This window comes from Phascolarctos cinereus, unplaced genomic scaffold, assembly GCF_003287225.1.
Source record: "Phascolarctos cinereus isolate Bilbo 61053 unplaced genomic scaffold, phaCin_HiC Scaffold_8;HRSCAF=390, whole genome shotgun sequence".
In the NCBI taxonomy this organism is placed as follows: domain Eukaryota; kingdom Metazoa; phylum Chordata; class Mammalia; order Diprotodontia; family Phascolarctidae; genus Phascolarctos; species Phascolarctos cinereus.
The window spans coordinates 37,788,110-37,812,669 of record NW_027556291.1 but is presented as its reverse complement, the minus strand read 5'-3'; the positions used below and the strand labels follow the sequence as shown (position 1 = coordinate 37,812,669).

The 24,560-nt window shown below is 42.7% G+C and overlaps 1 protein-coding gene across 5 annotated transcripts in view; it reads right to left on the bottom strand.

Moving 5' to 3' along the window:
- Positions 1–24,560, bottom strand: part of ATP11C (ATPase phospholipid transporting 11C (ATP11C blood group)) — a 210,762-nt gene that overhangs the window by 124,968 nt on the left and 61,234 nt on the right. For all 5 annotated transcript variants that reach the window (XR_013483660.1, XM_020971762.2, XM_078147922.1 and 2 more), the window contains exon 2: positions 6,962–7,081. Coding sequence is in view for 4 of the 5 variants with exons in the window: in XM_020971762.2 (XP_020827421.1) it covers positions 6,962–7,081 (120 nt within the window). In the remaining variant the exon portion in view is untranslated. The remainder of the gene's footprint in view (positions 1–6,961; positions 7,082–24,560) is intronic.

The window sequence follows — 24,560 nt, the reverse complement described above, 5'->3', positions numbered from 1 at the left end:
AGGAGAATCCCCAGCACTTTGCTCTACCAAGGGAAATTATTTCTGGTGATCCACAAACACACTATGACTCCAGTCATACAGGTTGTGCCCCATGCCTGGAATGTTCTCCCTCTTCCCTTCTTCCTGTCTCTTGGAGTCCTTAGTTTCTTGATCTTTCCTTCCTCCTTCATTCTCCACCTATTCCTCTGGACTTCTCCATCCTGTCCTCTCCCCCCATCTTTCCAGCTTCCTTTTTATGTTGTCTTCCCTCATTAGATTATAAGTTCCTTGAGGGCAGGGACTGTCCTTTTTGTGTTTATATCTCCAGTGCTTAGCACAATGCATGGCACACAGTAAGGGCTTAATAAATGACCTCAGTGGTTCCACTATAATCAATGACAAGAATCAGTCACTACAGCAATATTCGTGGAGTAGCTCCACTTCACATCTATTCATTGCTCTTCTTTCTCTTTCATCTAAATAAGCTCTCAAAATAAGCTGGGCCCAGCTATATGTTGATCTCTTTGCCCCTGCTTTTTGCTGTATTTCAGGGCTGCTCCTCTTCTGCCACCTTCCTTCACAATGTTTAGCAAGTCCTCTAAACCAGAAGTGTCAACCACGTGGCCGGCCCAACCTTGGCCCCAACACTCCCCAGCGCAGTCTGAACCAAATTAAAAAGTAATTGGGAAATACTTAACAAAATGAATTAAAAGACAGTAAAAGATAGATAAGATTACATTTTGAAACTAAGTCACTCTGTTGACCATAGGAAGGAATCCTTATGTACTGATTAGCAGCCCCTGTTTATATTTGAGTTTGACACCACTACTCTCAGCCATGGTTACTCTTGGCTTCCATTTCTCTCTGCTTGACAAGGAGATCAGATATCTGTTGTCCAAGGAAGCTTCAGGGGTCCTCTGGCAACTATTTTAGATTGCTTTGAGGCAGTGATCACCATAGCCAACATCTTTACTTTTTATCCATTTCCATTTTTCAAAGTCAGCAGCTACTTTAAACTGGGTATGGTTGGAGTGTTCTAATTGCCAATCATATCTTTTCATCTTTAACCTTTCTTCTAATTTGGTATTGATCTTGACCTTTGCTCTCAACATTTAATGGTCTGAATGCACAGACAGCTGCTTTGGAAATGATCCCTGAATCAGTAACCAGTTGTTTGCTGTCTAATGAGATATGGTTAATTTCACTCCTTCTGATATTATTCAGTGTGCTCTTTTTGAGGAAAACACTGAAACATGAAAAGGCTTCTAAAAATGGATACAGAACAGAGCAGGCAGAATAATTTACACAATGACTTCAATAAATGTAAATATTTTTTACATTGTTTTCAATGAAGAAAAATGTGTTTTCTCTCTCTCCCACCTCCCACCTCCCAATTGAAAAAGGAAATCCTTATAACAAATACTCAGAATCAAGCAAAACAAATTCCTGTATTGGCCCTGGACAGAAATCTATGTCTCATTCTACACTTTGCATCTATCACCTCTGTCAGGAAGTGAGTAGTATGCTTCATCATTGTACAATAATATACATTAAAACATCCCTGGAAGGCAGCTGGAGTCCAGCGCTAAATGCAATGACCAGTCTTGGTTCCAGAGACCAGATGATGAAACACATTCTTTCCTCTTGGCAGAAAGGTGGGGGACAATGGGTGTGGAATGAAGCATATACTATCAGACACAATCACTTTGTTGGGCAATTGCATTTAACTAGTTTTCTTTCTGTAGGGGAAGACTCAGTGGGGCAAGAAGGTATGACTTTCATGATGTGAAATACAAAAAAGCATTAAGAAAAAAACTTTTTACATATTCATGATATGGAGATGTGATATTCCAAAGAGCCTTTGATGAAATCTGAAAACGTGTGTTTTGCCATACTCACCTGTGCCTTACACCGAAGTCATCTGGTATCAAAGAAAATGATGATTTGACCTGGAGGGCTTTGTCAAGTTCTGTTGAAAATTTCTTTAATTTTTCAACCTCTGCCACAGATATTAGTGCATCTGCTACACTTCTGTCCATGGTGCTCAGTTGGCTCTCACTCAACATGAACCTGGCACAGCCACTTGACCAAATATCTCAGGAAATGCCACTTCTAGTAGCCTTTAAATGATTGATTAAATCAACTCCAATACTTACTTTATTCATTCCTCTGGTTACATTTACCCTGAGAATGTCAGTATGGATGTGGTTTAATTCCTCATGTAGGTGGATCAACTTACTGGTCAGGGGGCCAAGACTGCACATGAAGGCTTCCAACAGTTATATTACTCTGTGTAGATGTTGGAAAACCTGTGCCACCATTAGTATAAGGACTAGGAGCCATTCTATGATTTAATATTATATAGTTGTTTTTATTATCATTGATCATGATAACAAGAAAAATAATAATAGCAGCTTTTATATAGCTTTAAGGTTTGCAAAGTACTTTACATAAGTTATATCATGTGATCATTTCACTATGGTCAAGGAATTCATTTCCTAGTGGTCAAACTTCTGATGGTAGGCCACTTCATACTGACCCTAGGAGAGTCCTTGGAAAGCAAAGGATCACAAGATTATAGATTTAGAACAAGAAGAAATTTCACGGGCCATCTAATATAACCCTCTCATCGTACAGAGGAAGAAACTGAGGACCAGGGAGGTGACATGACTGGCCCAAGGTCACTGGAAGGCACCTCAAAGGTCATTTAGTCCAACACTCATTGTACATAGGAAGAAACTAAGGCACAACACCACACATCAGATCCCTAGATCTAGTGTGGGAAGAGAGCTTAGAAGCCATTTATCCAATCCCCCCATTTTACAAATGAGGAAACTGAGACCCAGGGAGTTGAAATGACAAGCCCAGAAACACTACACTGCCTCTCAGCCAGAATCCATCATTGGGCTCATCCCTAAGGAATCTTTCAAACTGCCAGACATATCACTTCCCCACCATGAGGAGGCCTCTGCAATCAGAGAACAGCTCTGGTGATAATCGCAGACAAAGACATTTATGAGAAAACATCTCTGCCACAGTCTTTGAGCCTCTGCAACAACACAAGCCGCTTTTTAAAAAATCATCTGGACCCGTGATTTCATCAGTATAAGAAATTCACAGCATGGAATCTCCCTCCACTGATGCAGATTGGCAATTAGTCTTAGAGGGTTGCCCGAGACACTGAAAGGCTAAATGACTTGCCCAGGTCACACAGGCAGGATTAGAACCTGGTATTCCAGACTGCAAAGTCAGTCCTTCAGCACCCACATTATGCTGCTATTTAACTGATTACACAAAAATAAATCCTTATGTGCTATAGAATCAGAATTTTCTGGAATTAAAATGTGCTTTTACTTTTTTTAATTCAGATTCTCTTACCTCTTTTTATCTTTAACATTTTTTTTAAATGTTGAGTTTCCAATTCTCTCCCTTCCTTCTCACCCCTCCTCCACCCATTGAGAAGGCAAGCAATATGATCTCAATTATACGTGTGAAGTCATGCAAAAAAAATGTGCTTTTACAAAAAGAAATATTACAAAGTATCTCTCATGATAGCATTCTATCTCCCAATTCTCAACAAGGTAAGTCTTAATCTCTATATAAAACTACCATGTATACCTGTTGTCTCAGTCTTACATTTTTCATGTCCCTGGCTATGTTGTGAAATAAGGGATGGAGGAGGCAAGACATAGACCATTATTTTAAGAGGATGCCAGGGAAGACACTAAGAGGGATATCTTGGGTGGAAGTAAGGGGATTCTCTCCAACCCAGTTGTACAAATATGCTGATTTGCCAGCTAGATAGATACTTACAAAAATATTCCTGTGGGGGAAAAAATCTTTGCATCCAATTTCACTGATAACAGTCAGATACTAAGGATATACAGGGAATTAATACAGATATATAAGACCAGGAGCCATTTCCCAATGGATAAGAGGTCAAAGGATATTAATAAACAGCTCCTAAAAGAATTGCACACTAATAATAACCATATAAAAGACTTCTCTGAATCACTAATAGTAAGATGTAAACCAAAACAACCAGGATTTTACCTCATACCCAGCAGATTGTCAAAGATGACAAGGCAAAATCAATGTTGAAGAGGCTGTGGAAAAACAGGCACGCTAATATATTGTTGGTGGAGCTATGAACTGATCCAAGCACTCTCAAAAGTAATCTGGAGTTATACTAAGACAATGACTAGAATGTTCATGTTCTTTTGACCCAGAGATCCCAATACTAGGCAAATGTGACACAGAAATCAAACACAGAAAGAAAGGTCCCACAGATGCCAAAGTAGTCATAGCAGCACTTTTTTTAGATAGCAAGGAATTGGAAACAAAGTAGATGCCCATTGATTGAGGGAATGGTTAAACAAATCATACTACATGAATATAATTAGATATTGTTGCTCTATAAGGAATGAGGAATATGAATAATTCTAAGAACCACGAAAAAATTTATATGAACTGATGCAGAGCAAATTAAGCAGATGACTATAACAATGTAAACAAGAGAAAATAAAAACATAATAGGATGCCATATGGTTATAATAACCAAGTTTGGGCCCAGAGAGGAACTGACAAAATATGCCTTCCTCTCCTCTTTGAAGAGGTGAGGGACTATTAGAGGGTGGAATATTGTATATACTTTCAGACACCATTGGCATACTAACTGATTTTGCTGAGCTGCTTTTTCTCTTTTGTTTTGAATCTTTGTTACAAAGGATGGCTTGTTGGACAGGGAAGAGGTAAGGGATATATTGGAAAAAGAGGATGAGCTAAAAATTAAACTCAAATGGATCAATGGTCTCATTAATTGGCAAATTTCCTCCCACAACACCCTATTTATTCACAAGCCCTCTTCATTATATAAGCTACCACATCAACCAATCGATCCATCAACAAGTAGTTATTAAGCACTGACTATGCGTCAAGCACTGTGCTAGGCTCAGCATACAAGTACAAAGAATGAAACAATTCCTGTAGTAACCAAAGGATTTACAATTTAATGGAGGACATGACAAGCATATGTAAATATATATATTATATATCACAAATATAAATTGAATTAATACAAATATATACAAAGTAACTAAATAAAAGGTAGTATTTGGGAGGGAGGGCACCAAAAGTTAGGGGGATCAGGAAAGGCTTCATACAGAAGATGCGCTTAAGCAGCATCTAATTGGAAGAGAGAGATTCTATGAGGCACAGATAAGAAAGTAACATACCCTAGCACAGGATACAGCCCCTGCAGAGGCATGGAGATGGGAAGTGGAATGACATGTAAAGAAAAGAGAAAATCAGTTTGGTTAGAGTAGAGTAGAGGAAGGTTGGGGCCAAGTGGTGAAGAGTTTTAAAAGCTAAACAGGAGTTTATCTTTTTAGCCTAGAGGCAATGGGGAAGTCACACCAGTTGGCTGAATATCAGAGTCACACGGTCAGATCTACACTTAAGGAAAATGGTTTTGGGAAATATGTGGAGGGTCCACTGGAACGGGGAGGGAAAAATAAGAGATGATGAGAGCTTAAATTAAGGTAGTAGCTGTGTGAATGGGGAGAAGAAGCCAGATGTAGAAGATGTTGGCAACCAAATGGATGTGTGGGATAAGGGAAAATAAGAAGTCTGGGATAAGGCCAAGGTTGAAAACCTGGGAAACTGGGAGGATGGTGGTACCTTCCACAGAAATGGGGAAGTTTGGAAGAGGGGAGTGTTTGAGCAGAAAGATGGCTAACTCTGGAACACCCAGTTTGGAATACCCAATAGGCAATTAATGATGTGAGTCCAGATGGATAGAGAGATGCAGGGGTTATCTGCAGGGAAGATAATGAAACCCACAGGAGCTGATGAGGCTACCAAGATAGAGACTGCAGGCAGAGAAGAGGAGAGGGCCTAGAACAGAACCCTGGCGAATACCCACAGTGAGGAGGCACGATGTGAATGATGAGCCAGCCTTACCTCAGACAGGTAAGGAAAGAGTAACGTCATGAAAATCTAGGAGACAATATCAAGGAGAAGAGGGTGGTCACCAGTGTCAATTGCAGCAGATGGCTGAGAATGAGAACTGAGAAAAGGCCATCATACTTGGGAATTAGAGTTCACTGGTAACTCTGGAGAAAGCAATTTCAGCAGAGTGATGAGGTCAGAAGCCAAATTGCTAAGGGTTGAGAAGTAAGCAAGAGGACAGGAAGCATGGACAACTTTGTTCTAGGAGTTAGGCTGAGAAAGGGAGGGGAGATATAAAACAACTTGAGGAGATGCTAGGGTCTAGGAAAGGTTTTTTAAGGATGAGATTGACATGGGCTTGATTGAAGGAAGTAGAGATGGAAAGAGTAGATAGAGAGGCTGAAGACTCAAGTGAGACAGGATGATTGAGGATGCAATCTACTGGAGGGAGAAAAGAGGAAGGGATGGGAGCAAGCACACATGTAGAGAGGTTGGCCTTGGCAAGAAGGGCCACCTCTTTGTCAGAGGCTGGGGGAATTGAAATCTTACGCCAACCATCCCTGGTATCTCAGGCAAGGTTTGGGGAATAAATCACTTTCATTTTTATCACAATTTCAAGCCTGACTCAAAAATTTATAACTATCAATAGGGGCTTTGAGCCTAAAATCGAGGATACTAAATAGGCCTTCATCTTTAAACATGACAATGTGATAAGATTCAAGAGGGAAAAAATGTCCCTTCCATTTGAGAGCTTATGACTAAATCAGAAAAGGAGCAGAGGAGAAGGGGAGGGAGAGCAGAATTCATTTATGTCTTAGTGTGCTTTTCAGTCCGGATTATTACAAAGGCTTGGCACCAAAAGAAACCTGCATATTGTGGAATTTTCCGAGATTCTATAGATTTCAGAAACATTAAGGAATAATTTCTGGAAAGAAAAAGAAATAAGCCCCTCTCCTCAAAAGCAGAAAGAAATACAAATATAGGGCAGGGTCCAGCGGACAAAAAAGTCCAGAAATGAATTCAATCAACTCACCTTGGAGGACACAATCCGGTTATCACAAAACTTCTCAGCCACGTATGCATCTGTTTCTGGGGTTTGGTGTTGACCAACTTGTATGGTGCGAGTGACAACCTGCTGCTCTTCCCCTCCGCACTAATCAACAGAAGAGAAAAATGTAGTAAGACTTTCATAATAATTTTCACATTTACTGAGCTGAAGTATTAGGTCTATGTGTTTTGTTCTGGTCTTTGGTTTTTGGTGGGTTTTATTTGGGGGGGGCAGGGCGAGTTGACTTTTTTTTCAAAGATAATTCAGAAGCCTCTCAAGTCTCAGTCACTGGCTTAAGAATGTCAAGTTAAAAAAAATAGAAGTTTTATTGGGTTGTTTTTTTAAAAGAGTTTACCCTGAACCAATGGTTCAGGAACCTCTTCTGATGCAAACAGACTCGAACACATCAATGGATTTGTGATCTCACTAATATGGATGCAGCCCTTCCAAAACAACAGCTCATTATCCTGTCTATGCCTACCCATCCAGTGTGGCATTCATCTTGGTTCTCCCATGTGTACTCCAGGGGACCCAGCCAGAGCACCAGGAGCCTTCTTCAAGTTCTCTGGATGTTGGGAGGATAACTGCCAAACATGTGGGCAATCTGGCCACTATTGTTTCTCTCACTATATGACCAACACATCTCGGATTCACGTCCTGGTTCCACATTACAATTAAAATGAGTTTAATTTCAGTCTAGGACCTGTCAGTCATTTCCCCTTAGATTAGCTTTCCCACTTGACCTTGGGAAAAATCATACTGTATATATCCCCTTTAATTTGAAGGCAGATTACATTGAAGACATACTAATACTCCAATATATCTGATTTCAGTGATAATGTGGACATTTCCTTCAGTAATGAAGACTGCAACCCATCTATGCCTCCTCATCCTAGGTGAGGATCCTGTCCAGGTCCTCCCATAAGTTCACCATAGGAGGTCCACCCAATGTACTATATAGGCCTTACTCACTTTTTTTTTTAATCTTTGGTTTGTTTTGGTTTTTTGAGGCAATCAGGATTAAGTGACTTGCCCAGGATCACACAGCTAGTAAGTGTCTAAAGTCATATTTGAATTCAGGTCCTCCTGACTCCAGGGCCAGTGCTCCATTCACTGCACCACCTACCTGCCCCTGGCCTTCCTCACCTTGAAATCTTTCTCTTCACCAACCACCTTGCCTCCCCAATAAACCTATGAGCTGGGGACCTCTTCTCCCCATTGGTGAGGTCCTCCCTGGTACTACCATTTTGGGAAGGACCCCAGCCATGCTTCATCTCACTCTCGCCTCAATTCTCTCCACACTCCACTTTCTTCTCCTTGCCAGTCTTGCTGCTCCCTCCCAGAGGTATCCTTCCCCTCCTCCTCTTCCCCAGTTTCTAACACCTCTTTACATATTTTCTTCTCTCCTTATAATAACTGCTTCTTGGAGACAGGAACTGTCTGGTGTACTTGTGTTTATATCCCCAGTAGTCTGTTATCTATCTATCTATCTATCTATCTATTATCTATCTATCTATCTATCTGCTTGTCTGCCTCTCTCTATCTCTCTCTCTATTTATCTACTTCTCTGTCTGCCTGTCTGTCTGCCTATGTACCTGTCTGTCTGTATCTGTCTACCTACCTGTCTATTTATCAACCTGTCTTCCTATCTACCTATCTGTATATCTATCATCTCACTCTTTCTCAATCTCTATCTGTTCATCTATTTATCTATCTACCTACCTACCTGTCTGTCTATCTACCTATCTCTCTACCTGTCTGTCTATCTATCTACCTGTCTATCTACCTACCTATCATCTCACTCTCTCAATCTCTAACTGTTCATCTATTTATCTATTTATCTATCTACCTACTTGTCTATCTACCTATCCATCTATCTACCTATCATCTCACTCCTTCTCAATCTCTATCTGTTCATCTATTTATCTATCTACCTACCTATCACCTCAATCTTTCTCAATCTCTATCTAGCTAGCTAGCTAGCTAGCTATCTGTATCTATCTATATCTATTTCACTCTATCTCTCAATGTACCTGTCTCATTCTATTTCTATCTATCTAGAGAATACCAGTGGAATACCTAGGCTATCCATCAGGTCTGCCTTGCTCTCATGACATAACCAGACCAGCTTCTATTCTTGCTCGTCTATTTCCTGGATGACATCTTTTACACGGTTTCTTCTTCATCATTCCTTGCTTGAATTGCATTTCGGTCTGCCTGCATACATCCACCAAGCACCTCTCCATGACCCTTCAGGGAATCCTCAATTTAAATTCTTCAGAAACTGTAGTGTCCCACGACTAGCAGCTTGACACCACCAGAAGACTATTCACATTGATTAGTGTTGAGGAAAACCTTGTCACAAACTTCACCCCTGATGGACAGTAAAAGAAGCAATTATTTCCAAGCCCATGAGCACTGCCTAGCTAGGAAGCTACTACTCCAAAAAGAAATAATCCCATCCTTATTAATGGAGCAATCAGACGTTTCTCCAAAGAAACCATTATAATTCATGGGGTTTGAAGGAAGGCAATCCCATGGGGATCAATCACAGTCTATTGTGTTTCATCTCTCTTTGAAACCACCTTTCTCTGATTTCTTTCCCATGTTTTTAAATCAGGCTTGTCGATTATTTAGCAACATGACTTGAGATAAACTAGAAAAAACACGGATCAGGGCATCTGGAGACTGGGGGTCTATTCTTAGCTTAGATACTGACTGATTTCCACTGTGGCTTTGCTCAGCTCTCTCCTCATAAATTGGGATGAGGCTACATTTCCTTCAAGTGTTGCAGCAAGTAGTTGAGCAAGACTGACAATGGAACTTGGTGCAATGAACAGAACACTGGCCCTTGAGTCCGAGGACCTGGGTTCAAGCATTGTCATTTATTACTAATTGTGTGAGCCTCGACAAATCACGCAACCCTTGATTTTTAGTTCTCTCATCTATAAAATTGGGGGGGCAGTCTACTAGAGAGCCTCTAAGATCCCTTCCAACCCCAAAATCTGTAATGCCAGCATAATACCAAGGGTACTATATAATTAATCATAATGGCTAATATTTATATAGCTCTTTATGGGCAGCTAGGTGGCACTGCAGTAGCTAGAGTGCCAGGCCTAGAATCAGGAAAACCTGAATTCAAGTCCAGGCTCAGACACATACTAGCTGTGTGACCCTGGGCAAGTCTCTTAACCCTGTTTGCCTCAGTTTCCTCATCTGTAAAATAAGCTGGAGAAGGAAATGGCAAATTTACTCCAGTATCTTTGCCAAGAAAACCTCCAATGGGGTCACAAAGAGTCAGACACGACTGAAAAAACAACTAAACAACCACAATATACAGCGCTTTAAGGTTTGCAAAGCACTTTACAAATATTATCTCATTTGATCCTCACAACAACCCTAGTAGGAATTAGGTGCTATTATTATGCCCATTTTACAGCTGGAGAATCTGAGGCCGATAGAGGTCATGTGATTCATCCAGGGTCACACAGTGAGCAAGTGTCTGAGGCTGGATTTGAGCCAGTCTTCCTGGCTCCAGGTCCAGACCTCTACCCATAATCCTCTCTCCTCTATGACGTCAATGAAGTCTTAAATAATAGTTGACATTTATATAGCATGTTATCTTAGAGGACTTTACCTATATAATCTTACTGGCTACTTCTAATGATCCTATGGCCTTGCCAGTGGGTAGATAATTAGCCCATTTTACTGACGGAGAAACCAAGACTCAGACTCCTGAGGCAGATTTCCCCTGGTTACAAAGCTCCAATTTCAGTGTTTTCATCTCTAAGCTTACATGTCCACAATTCCACTATTATCTTGTCATATCTTTTCATATTACCAAATGAAACCTCTAACTACACCGGGGTGGGGAACCTGCAGCCTCTAGGCCACATGTGGCCCTCTAGGTCCTGAAGTGCAACCATTTGATTGAATCCAAACTTCACAGAACAAATCCTCAATAAAAGTATTTGTTGTAAAACTTGGACTCAGTCAGAAGGCTGCCCCTTTTTAAGAAGGCCAGGTGTGGCCTGGAGCCGCAGGCTCCCCACCTGTGAACTACACCAACGTTGATTTTTTTTTTAACTTTTCTTGTAGTCATGTAGGCTTTTCTCCCTTTTTAGTGACTTTTAGAAATATGACCCTTTTTGTTTTTTTAAACTACCCCCTTCTCACTACAAAAGTTATCATCTTATATAGGAATATCTGTAGCTAAAAAGTCAGCTACATTCCCCGTATTCCAGGCAGCGGTTTTATGCCTCCTGTACATACTGTCCTAGAAACAGTTCCTTTCTCTAAAGAAAATAAAGGGTACCTTTGACTTGATTATATGAAAGGTTTTGTGTTGGGGGTGGGGGTCCCCACAGGATCTCCATGTCCATGGAGAAAACCTTTGAAAAGGAAATGGATGTCAATCAAAGCTGGAGAAATGTGAATGAGGAGCCTTAGTGGGCAATTTATCCAGAGAGCTTTGAGAACAAACATTTATCTGCTCTGGGTGACTCAGACAATTACCTGACCAGAGGCAAAGGCCTAGAAAGTCCTTCCAAGTATTGTAGTCTATGATCTTAAAATGAAATGACGAAGGATCCCTGGTTGCTGTCTCCAATTAAAAGCAACCTTTCCAAAGGGATTCTTGTCTCCTTTGGGACTGGAGTGGAGATGGAGGTGGGAGCACAGAGAAAAGGGCATTTTCTACTGCCAGTTCTGATGGTAGGGAAAGACTTAACTTTTCAAGGACAGAGGAACTTGCTTAGCAAGTCAGCAGGGCCCAGCAGGCATGACATTCCCAGATGTGTTGTTTCCTAGGCAGATAAGGTCTTTTCACTCCTCTCAGCAATAGGAAATCATCAACATTATTACCTCTAACTTTTTGTGCCCCACTCTGAATCGAGGCAAAGGTCAAGTCTATATGGAGCAGCTTTGGAGTGAGGGCAGATCTGATTTCAGAGGAAAATGGCTGTTTAGTGTTTCACCTACAAGTGGCCACACTCCCATGGCTCAGCCCCAGGAAAAGCTGCTTAGTATGCCAGCTGTCAGGCCGTTTCTATAGACTGCATCCCAGGAGGGAATAGGCCAGGCAGGGCCTACAAAGTGAGGCAGAGTACTCTGAACACAAAACTTTTCAAACCCACATTCTCCATTTTCAGATCTGGCCGTACCATCCTACCATACCATAGCACAGCTAGGTGGCGCCAGAGTGCAGAGAGGGGCTGAGCACCAATTCGGGAAGACCTGAGTTCAATACAGCCTCAGATATTTACTAGCTGTGTGGCCCTGGACAAGTCACTTCATCGCTGTCAGCCTCAGTTTCTTCATCTGTAAAATGGGGATCATAATAGCACCTACCTCCCAGGGTTGTTGTGAGGATCAAATGAGGTAATCATTGTAAAAAGCACTTAGCACAGCCCCTGGGCATATAGTAAGAGTTACATATGAATATGTATTCCCTTCTCCTGCCCTTCCTCATTCTGAACTTGCTCTAATCTCAGAAGCTAAATCAGATCAGGCCTAGTTAGGTGGGAGATTCCTTGGGAATGTCAGGTGCTGCCGGCTTTTCCTCCAGTGTCTGGTCACTTAATAAATGCTCCTGGAATGAATTATGGACTTACCCCTGCTACAAACAGTGGCTCTACCAGCCTAACCAAAAATTAACTGCTTATTTTACTGATGTTTTGAATGACCCACAATTGTCTTGTATTTCTTATTAGGACCAAAAGCTATAGAAGAATGAAAAAGGAATCACAGGATTTTTTTTCACCATCCCCCCTTTTTTATTTTTTTAATTAATTGATTTTGATTTATCAACAATCACTTCCATATACTTTTGAGTTTAAAATTTTTCTCCCCCTCCCTCCCCACCTTTCTCCCCAAGACGGCAGACAATCTGATATGGGCTCTACATATACATTCCTATTAAACATATTTTCACATTAGTCATGTTGTAAGAATTAGAACCAATAGGAGGAACACCATCCCTTTTACATAAGGCCTAAGAGACCTCCATTTCCAAGGAGTAGAGGCACTAAGAGGGAAATGCATTTAAACTACAATGCAGAGTCTGAGACAGAAATAAGGAATGTCCTACCAAAGAGGGCTGTTAGACAATGAAAGCGGCAACTGAAGGAATTTCTGGGCTCTCCAGCTCTAAGCTCTGGGCTTTCAAAAGAAACTAAAGGTATTCTCTCTCTGGGCTAGTTTCACTTGAACCCAAGGAGAGAATCTGACCAGGGCCCTCCCAGCCTTCAAAACTGATAAGCTACTAATATCCGGGCCAATCTGTCATAGATGTATCATAATGTCTGGTAGCAGAGAGAAAGAGAGAGAATTAATAGGAAACCCCACTCTCATTTCCCAGTTGTTGCCAATGTCAAGTTTAAAGTGATGGCCCTAGGTCGTGCGGTTTTCAATAATTCAGGTGGCTTTGCCAAGACAGAAGGCTTCTAAGTGTAAATGCTCAACAGCTTTCTCGTTTAGATGGGACACAGTGATGCAGAGTGGAAATGTATGCTTCTTGTCATCCTATAAGAATTGCGAACCCTAAAAGACTGGTGTGAATAGAGCGCTTTGCAGACTTTACAACTCTATATAAATGTAGGTTATTATCATCATTCCTACACTACCCAAATGCCCTCATCATTTTACTTGAGATCAGGAGTACTGAACCTAGGGACCATGTGTTATTTTAAGATCTTGATGACTGTATTTCAACATAATTGGTTTTCTTTATAATCCTATGGTTTTATTTTACGCATTTAATAAAAACAAGATTCTGAGAAAAGGTTGGCACACAGCATAAAAGGTTAAGAATCTATGCTTTAGAAAATAGATCAAGAGGCTGCAAGGGGCCCCACAGATCATAGGATTGTAGATCTCGAGCTAGAAAGGACCTCCATGGCCAAGTAGGCCAGTCCTCTCATCTCATTAGATGAGGAAACTGAGCTCCAGAGGTGAAGTGACTTTCCCAAGGTCACATGGAGAGGAAGTTACTGAAGTAGGATTTGAACTCAAGTCCTCTGGCTCCAAACCCAGGGCTCTTTCTGCTATACCTTTCTACCTTTATGCTGAAAGCTGCTGGTACCACCTCCATTTCAGCCACCAATAAACATTCAATACTAAAAAAAAAAGTACAAGTAAAAAATGATGTTTGCAACAGGTAACATTTACATAGAACTTTGTTTCCAAAATAGTCTGATTAGTTCCTATATCTAGAGCTGGAAGAGACGTCATCGTCCTCATTTTACAGATAAGAAAACCAAGGCCCAGAAGAGTGACCTGCCCAAGGTCACACGAGGAGTGAGGGGCCAAGCCAGGAATCAAAGCCAGTACTCCTGGACTATTCTGGGGGTGAACAGGGCTTAATCTGCATTGATATCAAGGATTTCCTCATCAGGAGTCCCCCCCATCAATGAATTCATGAGTCCACTCCAGAAATAAAAAAAGATGAGGAGCACAAAAAAGGTGACTTGCTCAAGGTAGCATAGTTAGTAGATAGCAGAACAGAGATTGGAACCTGGTTTTCTGACTCCATGCCCAAAGTTCTTTCCACTACACTAACCTGAGCAGCCTGGGGCAATAACCTACAACACCATTCTTCCCTCCCTCCTCCAGAAATAACCCCTTTGACACGTTCAACTCACACTTTCAAGCCACAGGCTGCTAATTATAAAGAAGTCAAGTAATAAAGAATATATTAGCCTCCCTATAAACTCAAATCACCCTCCAGGGAATTCTAGGTAACAAAGAATATATTCCCATGTGACAATAAAAATATGCATAGTCCTCATATATTTCCTAGGCAAAAGGGGGGAGGGGTAGTGGTGGAGGGAAAGAGAAAGGAGAGGGAGAAAGAGGCAGGGAGAGAGGGAGAGAAAAGGGAAGGAGGGAGGAGGGGCAAAGAGGGAGAAGCAGACAGGTAAGGAGGAGGGAGGCAGAAGGGGACAGGGAGGGAGAGAAGCAGGAAAGGAGGGGGAGAGGCAAGGAGGAGGAAGGAAGGGGAGGGAACACAACGGGGAGAGTATAGAGGATGGCTGGGGAAGGGGGAAGGGAAAGAGAGGGGAGGGAGGGAGAGGGGGGGAAGAGAGAAGAAAGGAAAGAAGAAGGGGCAAGAAAGAGAGCAGAGAAATAGAGAAGAAAGGAAAGAGAGGAGGAAGGGAGGGACAAAGAGAGAGGGAGAGAGAGGGAGAGAGAGAGAGAGAGAGAGAGAGAGAGAGAGAGAGAGAGAGAGAGAGAGAGAGAGAGAGACTGTATCTGTTTTTATTGTTTCCTGAGCAACTACAGATGCTCTACTGATCACAAAGGATAGAGAGAATGATTATTCCCAGAACAAACACATGAGCTTCATTTAAAAATCATGGACAGGTTTAGCAGGTCCCCTGTCCTTCCAAGAGTGCCAGGCTGGGATTGACCATAAGGACAAATTCATCAGTCTGAATCAATGCCCTCAAGCCAACTAACCCTCACTTTAAGAAGAAGGCTCCCATACGCAGTGTCCAGTTGGTTTTCAGGCTAACCTCACCAAACTCATAATTTCTTCTAATCAATCACTTAATCAATTTTTGTCTAAATGAACTGATTTTGCTTTTCAAAAGTTCAAATGCACTAGTCCAAACAGTGGATAGCTCTGTCAATTCTGGAGCCTCTCTTTATAAATGATCAATTTCCAATCAGTTCACTAGACTTGACTATGAATTTGGTGGCCCTGAGCCATTGGATAGACTTAATCTGCATTATCACCTCCAGGGCACCACAAATACAAGAAGAGTTACGTCATATTCATTATTCTATTCTTCTTCTCTCTTCCCTCCCTCCATGCCTACCACAGACCCTCATACAGCACAGTTGATGCTTAATAAACTTCTGGAAACACCAGAAGGCTCACAGGTCCACACCAGCATTACTTTCTACACCACAAGAAATCTCTTTCTGGGGATCCCTAAAGCAAATTTTGTAACCATCTTACCAACAAACAAACCAAAATCCTTGGAAAATTCTGGACACTTGGCAATAATTTAATAAATATTTTGCGGGGTGGGGGGGGGTGTCCTTCTGGAGCAGCCATACTCCCAAAGGACAGAAGCAATAGTCTTCAGAGGCTCCAAACAACTCAACTATAGATTTTTGATACTTACAATGTTGTTTCTACTCTCCTAAGGCGAGGTAGCAATGTCAAGAGTTCTAAGGATATGGATAATTAACAGCATATTGGCATGCTACAAATCCCTGGAGCCCAGCCTGCCAGGCCAAGCTGAGGGTAAAAAAGCAAAGGAACTCAATGCAAATTTCTGGGCCCGCCTACAGAAGAAGCCCCCAAATGCCCTTTCTGAATTGGCTTTCACTCTAGCTCCTGAAGTGCTTAAGATGGTTTTCCACCCTTCTCTCCCCAAAGGCCACAAGCCAGAGGAAGTGAAAGGAGACAGAAGCACTGTTTGTGCCCTGGAGACTTGCTCTGGGGACATATCTGTACCTGAAAATTTGGGGCTCCCCAACCCCAAATTCAAAGCTCTACTAGGTACACCCAGAAAACCATAGGCAGAGAGGCCAGGCCACAGTAGCCCCAGTAGCTGGAAGCTGCCCTAGGAAATGGAGGTAAGGCCACTCCTGACACAGCTTCACAAGTGACTGTAAGGGCTCTGAAATGAACATCGTGGCCCTAATGTCACTGCACTGCTCCTGCCCTAATAATGAAGAAGCAAATCCTTCCTGGGTTCTGCTTGTTTGAATTTGCTGACATGCCCCCCACCTCTTTTTTTAAAGACTTACATTCCTTGAACTGTGTTGTGAAGTTTCACCTAATGAGAGCCAAACTGAATTTTCCTCCTTTCCTTTCCTTATCTCTCTTCTTTTCTTCCCTTCCCTGTCTTGTCCTCTCCCCTCCTTTCCTTTCCTCTTCTCTCCCTTCTCTCTTCTTAACCTTTCATTATTTCCTTTTCTTTTTCCTTCTCTTTTCTCCTTTCTTCAAGCTTTTTCTCTTTTCCTTTCTTCTTACTCCCTTCCTATCCTCTCTTCTACCCTCCCCCCTTTTCCTCTTTTTCTTCTCTTTATCTTTCCTTCTTTTATTTACTTTCCTCTTTTCCTTTTCTTGACTTTCTTCTCCTTTTCTTTCCTCCCCTTTCCTTTTCCTTCTTTTCCTTAACTCTCTCCTTTTCTTCTCTTTCCTTTCCTCTCCTCTTCTACTCTCTCCATTTCTTTCCTTCCCTCTCCTTTTCTTTTCTTCCCTTCCTTTTCCTCTCTTCTCTTTTTTGTCCTTTTCCCCTCCTTTATTCCTCTCCCCTCTTCCACCTTTTCCTTTTCTTCCCTCCCCTGTCTTTTCCTCTCCTCTTTTTTCCCTTTCTTTCCCTCTTCTCTTGATTTCTACCCTTTCTCTTCTCTCCTCTCCTTTTCCTTTTCCTTTCCTCTTTTCCTTTTCTTTCCTTTCTTTTCTTCCCTTTTCCTCTCCTCTCTTTTCTCCTTCCTTCCCCTTCTTTTCTCTTCTCTTCTCCTTTCTGTTCCCCTCTTCTCCCTTCCAGTTTCCTCCTATCTTCCTTTCTCCTCTCCTTTCTTCCCCATCTACCTCTTTTAATTCTCAGACCTCCAAAGTCTTAAGTTCAAAAATGAAAATCAGCTTTCTTATAGAGCATAGCCACCAGAAAGGAATCCTGTGTATGCTTTCAATAACTCAAAGAGCCTACCTAAAAAAGATTTTTTTTTAAATCCCAGGCTATTTGACAGTTCTGTGGAGCCTTGCTGAAATAACCTTCTTCAAAGGTCAGAGAAATCATCAGCTCCACACACACCTAGCAGTCACTCTATGATTTCCAACATCCCTTTTCCTTCTTGCTCTCCCAGAGATGGCATAACAGCCCTGGCTAACAGCAATAGAACACAACTGATTTGGAGCAGAAGCTAAAAACTGAAGGGGGTGGGGGAGTCACTTCCACAACCCTTAAGCTCTACTTCATTCTTGAAATGATAGGACCTAGGCAGCCAGACAATCCAGTACAGCACACTCAACTGCAGCCAGGAAGCAGATAAAAATACACATGCAAATAAAAGGAAGCAGTAGCCCAGCAAGCCTCGCCTATCTCTGGAACTAGTGGGGATAGAGCCAAGAACACAAACCTCAGCCACGGGCGTTGCAGGCATGTCCATCTGTAGGCTGGCCCTGAGGAAGCAGCTCTATGTGTACCAGCTCCAAGGAAAATCGCCCAGAGAAAGCTGGCTACGGCTTATCAAGCCACTGGGACCCGACTCTGCAATGCTTCTAAAGTTTCCCAGAAGTTGGGCAAAAAGCCAAGAGTGGCTTTCAAGTTTCTCTGCTTCCAGGGGAGGGAGAAAGCAGTATGAGAAGACTCGTGCCAACCTTTAAGGCTTCTCAAAGGGCTGCCCACTCCTATGTTGGCCTAACCCAACTTCTACCCTATACCCTTTCACATTCCTTTGAGGGGTTCCTCCTCTCTCTCCTCGCTCTATCAGAACATGCTGTGCAAACCATCTCCTCCCTGCAAGGATGAAATGGGTCATCGTAATCTGATTTGCTTGAAATGTTTCAAACTTGAATACCCTCTCCTGCTGGTGGGCAGAAAAATGATTTGTTCAAGGAACAATTAGGTTTCTAGATCTATTGACAGCAACAGATGGACAAACAGAGAGGATAGTTGGAACACGACAAACAACCAGGCCTCAACAAAACCCCCACGAGAATACCTGAGGCACCAACTTGGAGTATAGACAGGTGGAAACTGACAGAGGTCAAAGGATCAAAGGTTTAGGGCTGGAAGGGACTTTCCAGTTTAAGGAATCCAACTTCTTCACTTTGTAGAAGCTGAGGTCCAAAGAGGTTGTGATTTGTCCAAGGTCACACACAGGATCACAGACCTAGGGCAGCAAAGTGCACAGAGCAATGGGCCTGGGAGTCAGAAAGACCTGAGTTCAAATTCAGCCTCAGACACTTACTGGCTGTGTGACTCTGGACAAGTCACTTCACTGGTGTCTGCCTCAGTTTCCTCAACTGTAAAGTGGGGACCATAATAGTACCTACCACCCAGGATTGTTGTGAGATGGGATAATAATCATAAAATGCTTAGCAACAGTGTTTGGCACACAGTAAGCCCTATATAAGTGTTAGCTGTTATAGAACTAGGTCTACACAGGGTCCTCACAACTCCCTGATTTTACACATGAGGAAACTGAGGTCCAAGAAGCTGTCCCTTGCCCGTGGTCATAGATAATAGTAGCTAATATTTACACAACACTTTAAGGTTAGCAAAGAACTTTACATATACTAACTTATTCAATCCTCCTTACTACCATGGGAGGTAGGTGCTATTAAGATCCCCCATTTACAGACAAGGAAACTAAGGCTAAGAGAGGTCCAGTGACTTGTCACACAACTGTTCAGTGTCAGAGGCTGGATTTGAACTCAGGTCTTCATGACTCCAAGTCTAACATTCTAACCACTGTGCCACCTAGCTTCTCAGAGCTAATAAGTATCTAAGTCAGCATTTGAACTCAGTTCTTCCTGACTCTAAGTCCAGCACTGTAGCTATTATACCGCACTAGGTCTAGGTAGGAATTCTAGCTTACAGGGCCAATTCAGTGGGGGGCAGGGGGAACCCAGGAGAGAAGACAGTCGACTCCAGGACAAGGGATGGCCCCCATAGAAGAGGTGACATCCTCCAATAACCCCAACCCCTAGAAGAACGCAGAACACTTAGATACAGCAGGTCAGAGGTGGGAGGGAAGGAGGGTCCTGGGAGAAGGTGGCCACAGCAACAGTATCTTGACCACGGTTACCAGAGACAAGTTAAGGGAGCACAGTCAGTACAGCAGACTAGGACAAAGCACCAGTGGCCCCTATCTGGTTCCACCTCTGGGTAGCATGGAAGCATTTTCTATTTCTCTTTGGGCAAGTCATTTTAATTTTCTAGGCCTTGCCCAAGGTCACGCAGAAAACAGGCGGCAACGGTAAAACGTGAACCCAAGACTTCTGACGCCTAACCTGGCATGCTTTCCAACGTACCACACAGCCTCCCTAGCAAGCTAGTAAGTTCTGCATAGCTAATAAGATGCAAAGCCAGAGCTCAAAGCCAAGCCCTCTGATAGCAAACCCTGCCTCACAGCTGTCTCAATAAAGCAACATGCCCAGCACAGACAGAACATGACTAGGATGTCATCCCACCACCTTGCCTCCCGGCCCTTTTTGTAGTTTCTTTACCTGGAGAGATAATGTACTGACCCCTTGACTTTAGAAATCTGCTCAGGGTGCTTATTCCTGCCTCCCTAATCTTTGGATTTCATATTCTAGAAAACTCCGTCCTGGCATGCTACGCCTAATCCCACCATGGCCTCTGTTTTGTTCCCTCAGACCAGAACACGGACTATGCCCTCTTTCCCCATCAATGGTCAGAGATTCGACAGATTTCTTTAAAAAAGAAAAACACAAAACCACTATGACTGGGGACTCACTCAAAAAGCAGGCAAAGAATTCCCCTTACAGGATAAGGCAAGATAAGGTGCCTAATAAAAACCAATTACACTTGATGAAGGTGCCTAGATAACCGGTTTTATTGCCAGCCTAATAGCCTAGTTGTTCAAAGAGATGATAAGTTTTCTGGGTGAACTAGACACAATCCGGAAGCAACAGTATGATATGCTGAATCTTTGAATATTGTATCCAGGCTAGGCACATTCATTTGTAACATTCAGAACAAGTGAAGCACAGTTTGAGAAAGCAAGTTCTTATAAGGTCACCCAGGGGGTATATAGAGGTGGTACATAGCAGAGTCAGGATTTGAACCCAGGCTCTCTTGATTCCATTCCATTGAATCACACCACCTCTGACAAAGGAACATGGAGGAAATAAATGGAAAGACTCTGGGGGTTCCTCAGCAAGGCAAGATCACCCCTGAAAGCCAGTATACAAGAAAGAAACAAACTCTTCTGGGGGTTGAGACAGTGGGGAGGTCCAGGGCAACTGTCCCAGTGGTGGTGGGCAAAGATAGAGCAGCCAAGCCTCTGGGAGGGAACCAAGGGGCATCTTCCCAGGGCAGCTCCAGTGGATATCTCCCAGCTCCTAGCCTGCATATTTCACCCAGTTAGAACAATGTTGATTCACCTTTAGGGGAATGAGATTAGGCTCACTAGGGAATTTGGATGAAAACCAAAAGAATCCTTTCCGAAGGACCAAGACCAGGCAGGCAAAGTACACACACACACACACACACACACACACACATACACACACACTCACACACACACACACTTTGGACGGCAAACTCATAAATTTAACAGGTGATCTGATTGGTAATAAGCTGGAAAAGGCATTTTCCTGACTAGAAAAAAAAGTCCATAAAGACTAGTAAGATTTTCAAAGTATAATTCCTCCTATTCTAGGGCAGTACAGTGGAGGACAAACAAAGATTAAAGAAAAATGGGGCATAAATATGACCTTGACCTCCTCTGAGAAGCCATCCCAAGGCACATGCCACATTCCCCTGTGGATTCCAGCTACCTAGAGCCCCACCTCAGCTCCCATCAGACTTTCAGCTCTTCCAGGGCAGGGCTTAGGCCCTACTCATCTTGTGCCTAATAATAATTGACTTTTTCCAAAAGCGCTGGGAGTTGGCAAAAAGGGTTCCCATTCTTATATAGCTTCGTGTACCCCTCACAATTAACTTGTAAAGTAGTACTCTAGAACTCTCATTTTATAGATGAGGAAAAAAAGCCAGAGAGGGAAAGGTGACTGAAGAGCACAGATTTAGAGCTGGGAGAGACCTTTGGGACCATTGTCTACCCTCTTCTTTTTACACAGGAAGAAACTGAAAACTTAGGTTAAGTCATTTGCCCAGAGTTTGGCAGAGGGATGACTTGAACCCAGGTCTTCCTGACTCCAAATCCAACGTGCTGATGCCACTTAGCCCAGAACTTTGCTCAGAGCAGATGTTCAACAAATATCTGTGGGATGAATAAACAAGTGAATGAACGGGTTGGTTTGAGACTCTCACAACTACCCCTGAGACACAGTGACCACCATAGTTATGTATGCCATGCTGAGGGGCATTAGCAAGTAAATGGGAACACTAGCCCTTCCAGTGCCACTGGAATAGTGAGGGCTTAAGAAATGCTTTATCTACCTAGCTATCCATCTACCCATCTATTCACCTATCTACCTATTATCATTCTATCCATCCATCCGGTATCTATCTCCCTATCTACCTACCTAACTATCTCCTATCTTCTATTCATTCATTTATCTCTACCAGGTTCAATGTCATCACACCTGGTCCATTCTTCAAGGCCTGATCTATGACAGGGTCAATATCCAATTAGCAGGGAAGACACAGAGTATTTACAATACACCTGGAATAACAAAAGCATTCCAGACTGTGATATGGAATATTGACCATGGTACCTATATTGAGCTGTTGACAGTTACCATGCTGGAATGTAAAAACGTGGACCTAGGTAGACTTAATAGAAGGCTCGATAACAATAAAAAAAAAAAAAAGCCAATACTTATAAAGCACTTTGAGGCCTGCAGAGTCCTTTACCTAAATTATCTCATCTGACCTTCAGATATTCAACTGAATTGTGAGCTCAGGTGGTTTTGTGATATATTATAATCAATATTTAACAGAGTAGGAAACTGAGGAAAGGATTGGAACCCAAGTCTACCCTGACTCCAAGTCCACAGATTTTCTATGCTACATTGCCCAGTGGATGACCCAAGTTACTTGCCATCCCTGAACCAGAAGTACCAGATGTGGAGCTTGAGAGCCTGCATCTGAATTCCAGCTCTGCCACTGGGTACTTGTATAGCCTTGGGCTAATAACATCCCCTACCCGGCTTCCTCAAATATAAAAAGAGAGTGGTGGGCTAAATGACTTCCAAGATCAATCATAACCCTATGATTTTACTAGGTACAAAGCTCATTTCTAACTCTACACTTATGACAATGCTAGTTTCCCTTCTCTGTAAAATGAAGGGATGGCCCATACTCTCTTAAGTCCTTCCATGGTCCTAAGTAGATATGTGAGGGCAAGCCCAGGGTTGTTTCTAGCCATTTGGCTAAGAAGATTTGGAGGTGGCTGGGAAGGGGATGAGGAGAGAGAATGGCCAGGCCAATGGCTCCCCATTTGCAAAGATTCTTTGGCTCTAGGGCAAAAAACAAGTCGACAGCAGAAATACAAGGCCAAGAAGACAGTGCTTTAAGAATTCAAGGGGAAGGGAAAAGCAAAGAAATATTCCCCAAAGTAATAAAGATACAGGGGTAAGGAAGTCTTCTCCCCTGCCGCCACCCAGCCACCCCACCACCACCATGAGCACAAATTGACTGGAGTATATTCCCCCCAAGGTGTTAATTTGGCACGGTGGAAGGTGTATTGGCATTTTTTTTCAGGCTGAAAGGATGCTCACTGAAAGAACTACAGCAGCAATTGATTTAATGGTACCCCAGAGGTCTGCATGAATGACTGTATCTTGGATGGTGCCCTGCCCTGCCCTGCCCCCTCCCCAACACAGTTCACTTCTCCATCAGTATTTAAACCACTACATTGCCCAGGTACCCAAGGCACTGGGGGACTCCAGGTTTGAACAGGCTGGTATTAGCTGGCATGGTGCCAGCTTTGAAAACAAATCTATCCTCTCTAATTACAAATGCTACTTTGTACCTGAGATTTCACCGGACCAACAAAACCGCTTTATTTATGTATACTCTGAAGCCACTTGAAAGAAGTTGTTTGAGGACTGGATACAAATTTTTTTTGAAAAATGAGTGCTGGAAAACAAACACAGCTCAAGTGGGAGGCCAAACCAATCCTCCCCCAAACCAAACAGTTCTCCGCAAACCAAATAAAAGGAATCCTGGGCTGGCCAGAGCTGGAGGCTGGGCAGAAGTGGGAGTTGGGGCTTCTAAGTACAAGGTCTGAAAAGATCAGAAAGGGATGCCTAAGCCTGGCTTAAAGGTTGGTTTGTTTTTGGAGTCCAATTATCAGAAGGCATGGGATTTACTGAGAATGCCCAGTAGACCTTCAAGAAAGGCAGCAGACAACCATGAACACATAACAAAGAAACAGAATATACTTACAGCTACCAAGCCCTGAAGCATCCCGCAAGGTTGCAAACTCTTAACTAAGCTCACACAAATGAGCATTACTAGTAATCAGAGAAGGACTTGGATGAGTGTTAATAGTCATCAGAGGGTTTGGGTTCAAATGCTGGCTGTGCCATTTCCTATTATATGTGTGACCCTAGACAACAAGTCCGCTAACCCCGCACAGGCTTCAGTGTGCACCTCTAAAAAGTAAGGGGATTGGACTAGGCTGATCTCTAAGGTCCCTTCCATACCTTTAAAGGCTATGATTCTAATAATAAAACATTGATAGGAGAGGCCCAGTTTTCCCAGTCTCCCAATTCACTGTAAAAATATCAAATGGGTATATGTTTATAGAAGACTACAGATTTATAGAGCTGGAAGAGGCCTTAAAGGCCAACTAATGTGACCCCCTCATTGAAGAAAAGAGGAAACAAAGACTCAGGGAGGAGAAATATGTTGGCCAAGGTCACAAAGAGCAGAGGCCACATTTGAACCCAGGTCTCTTCCTA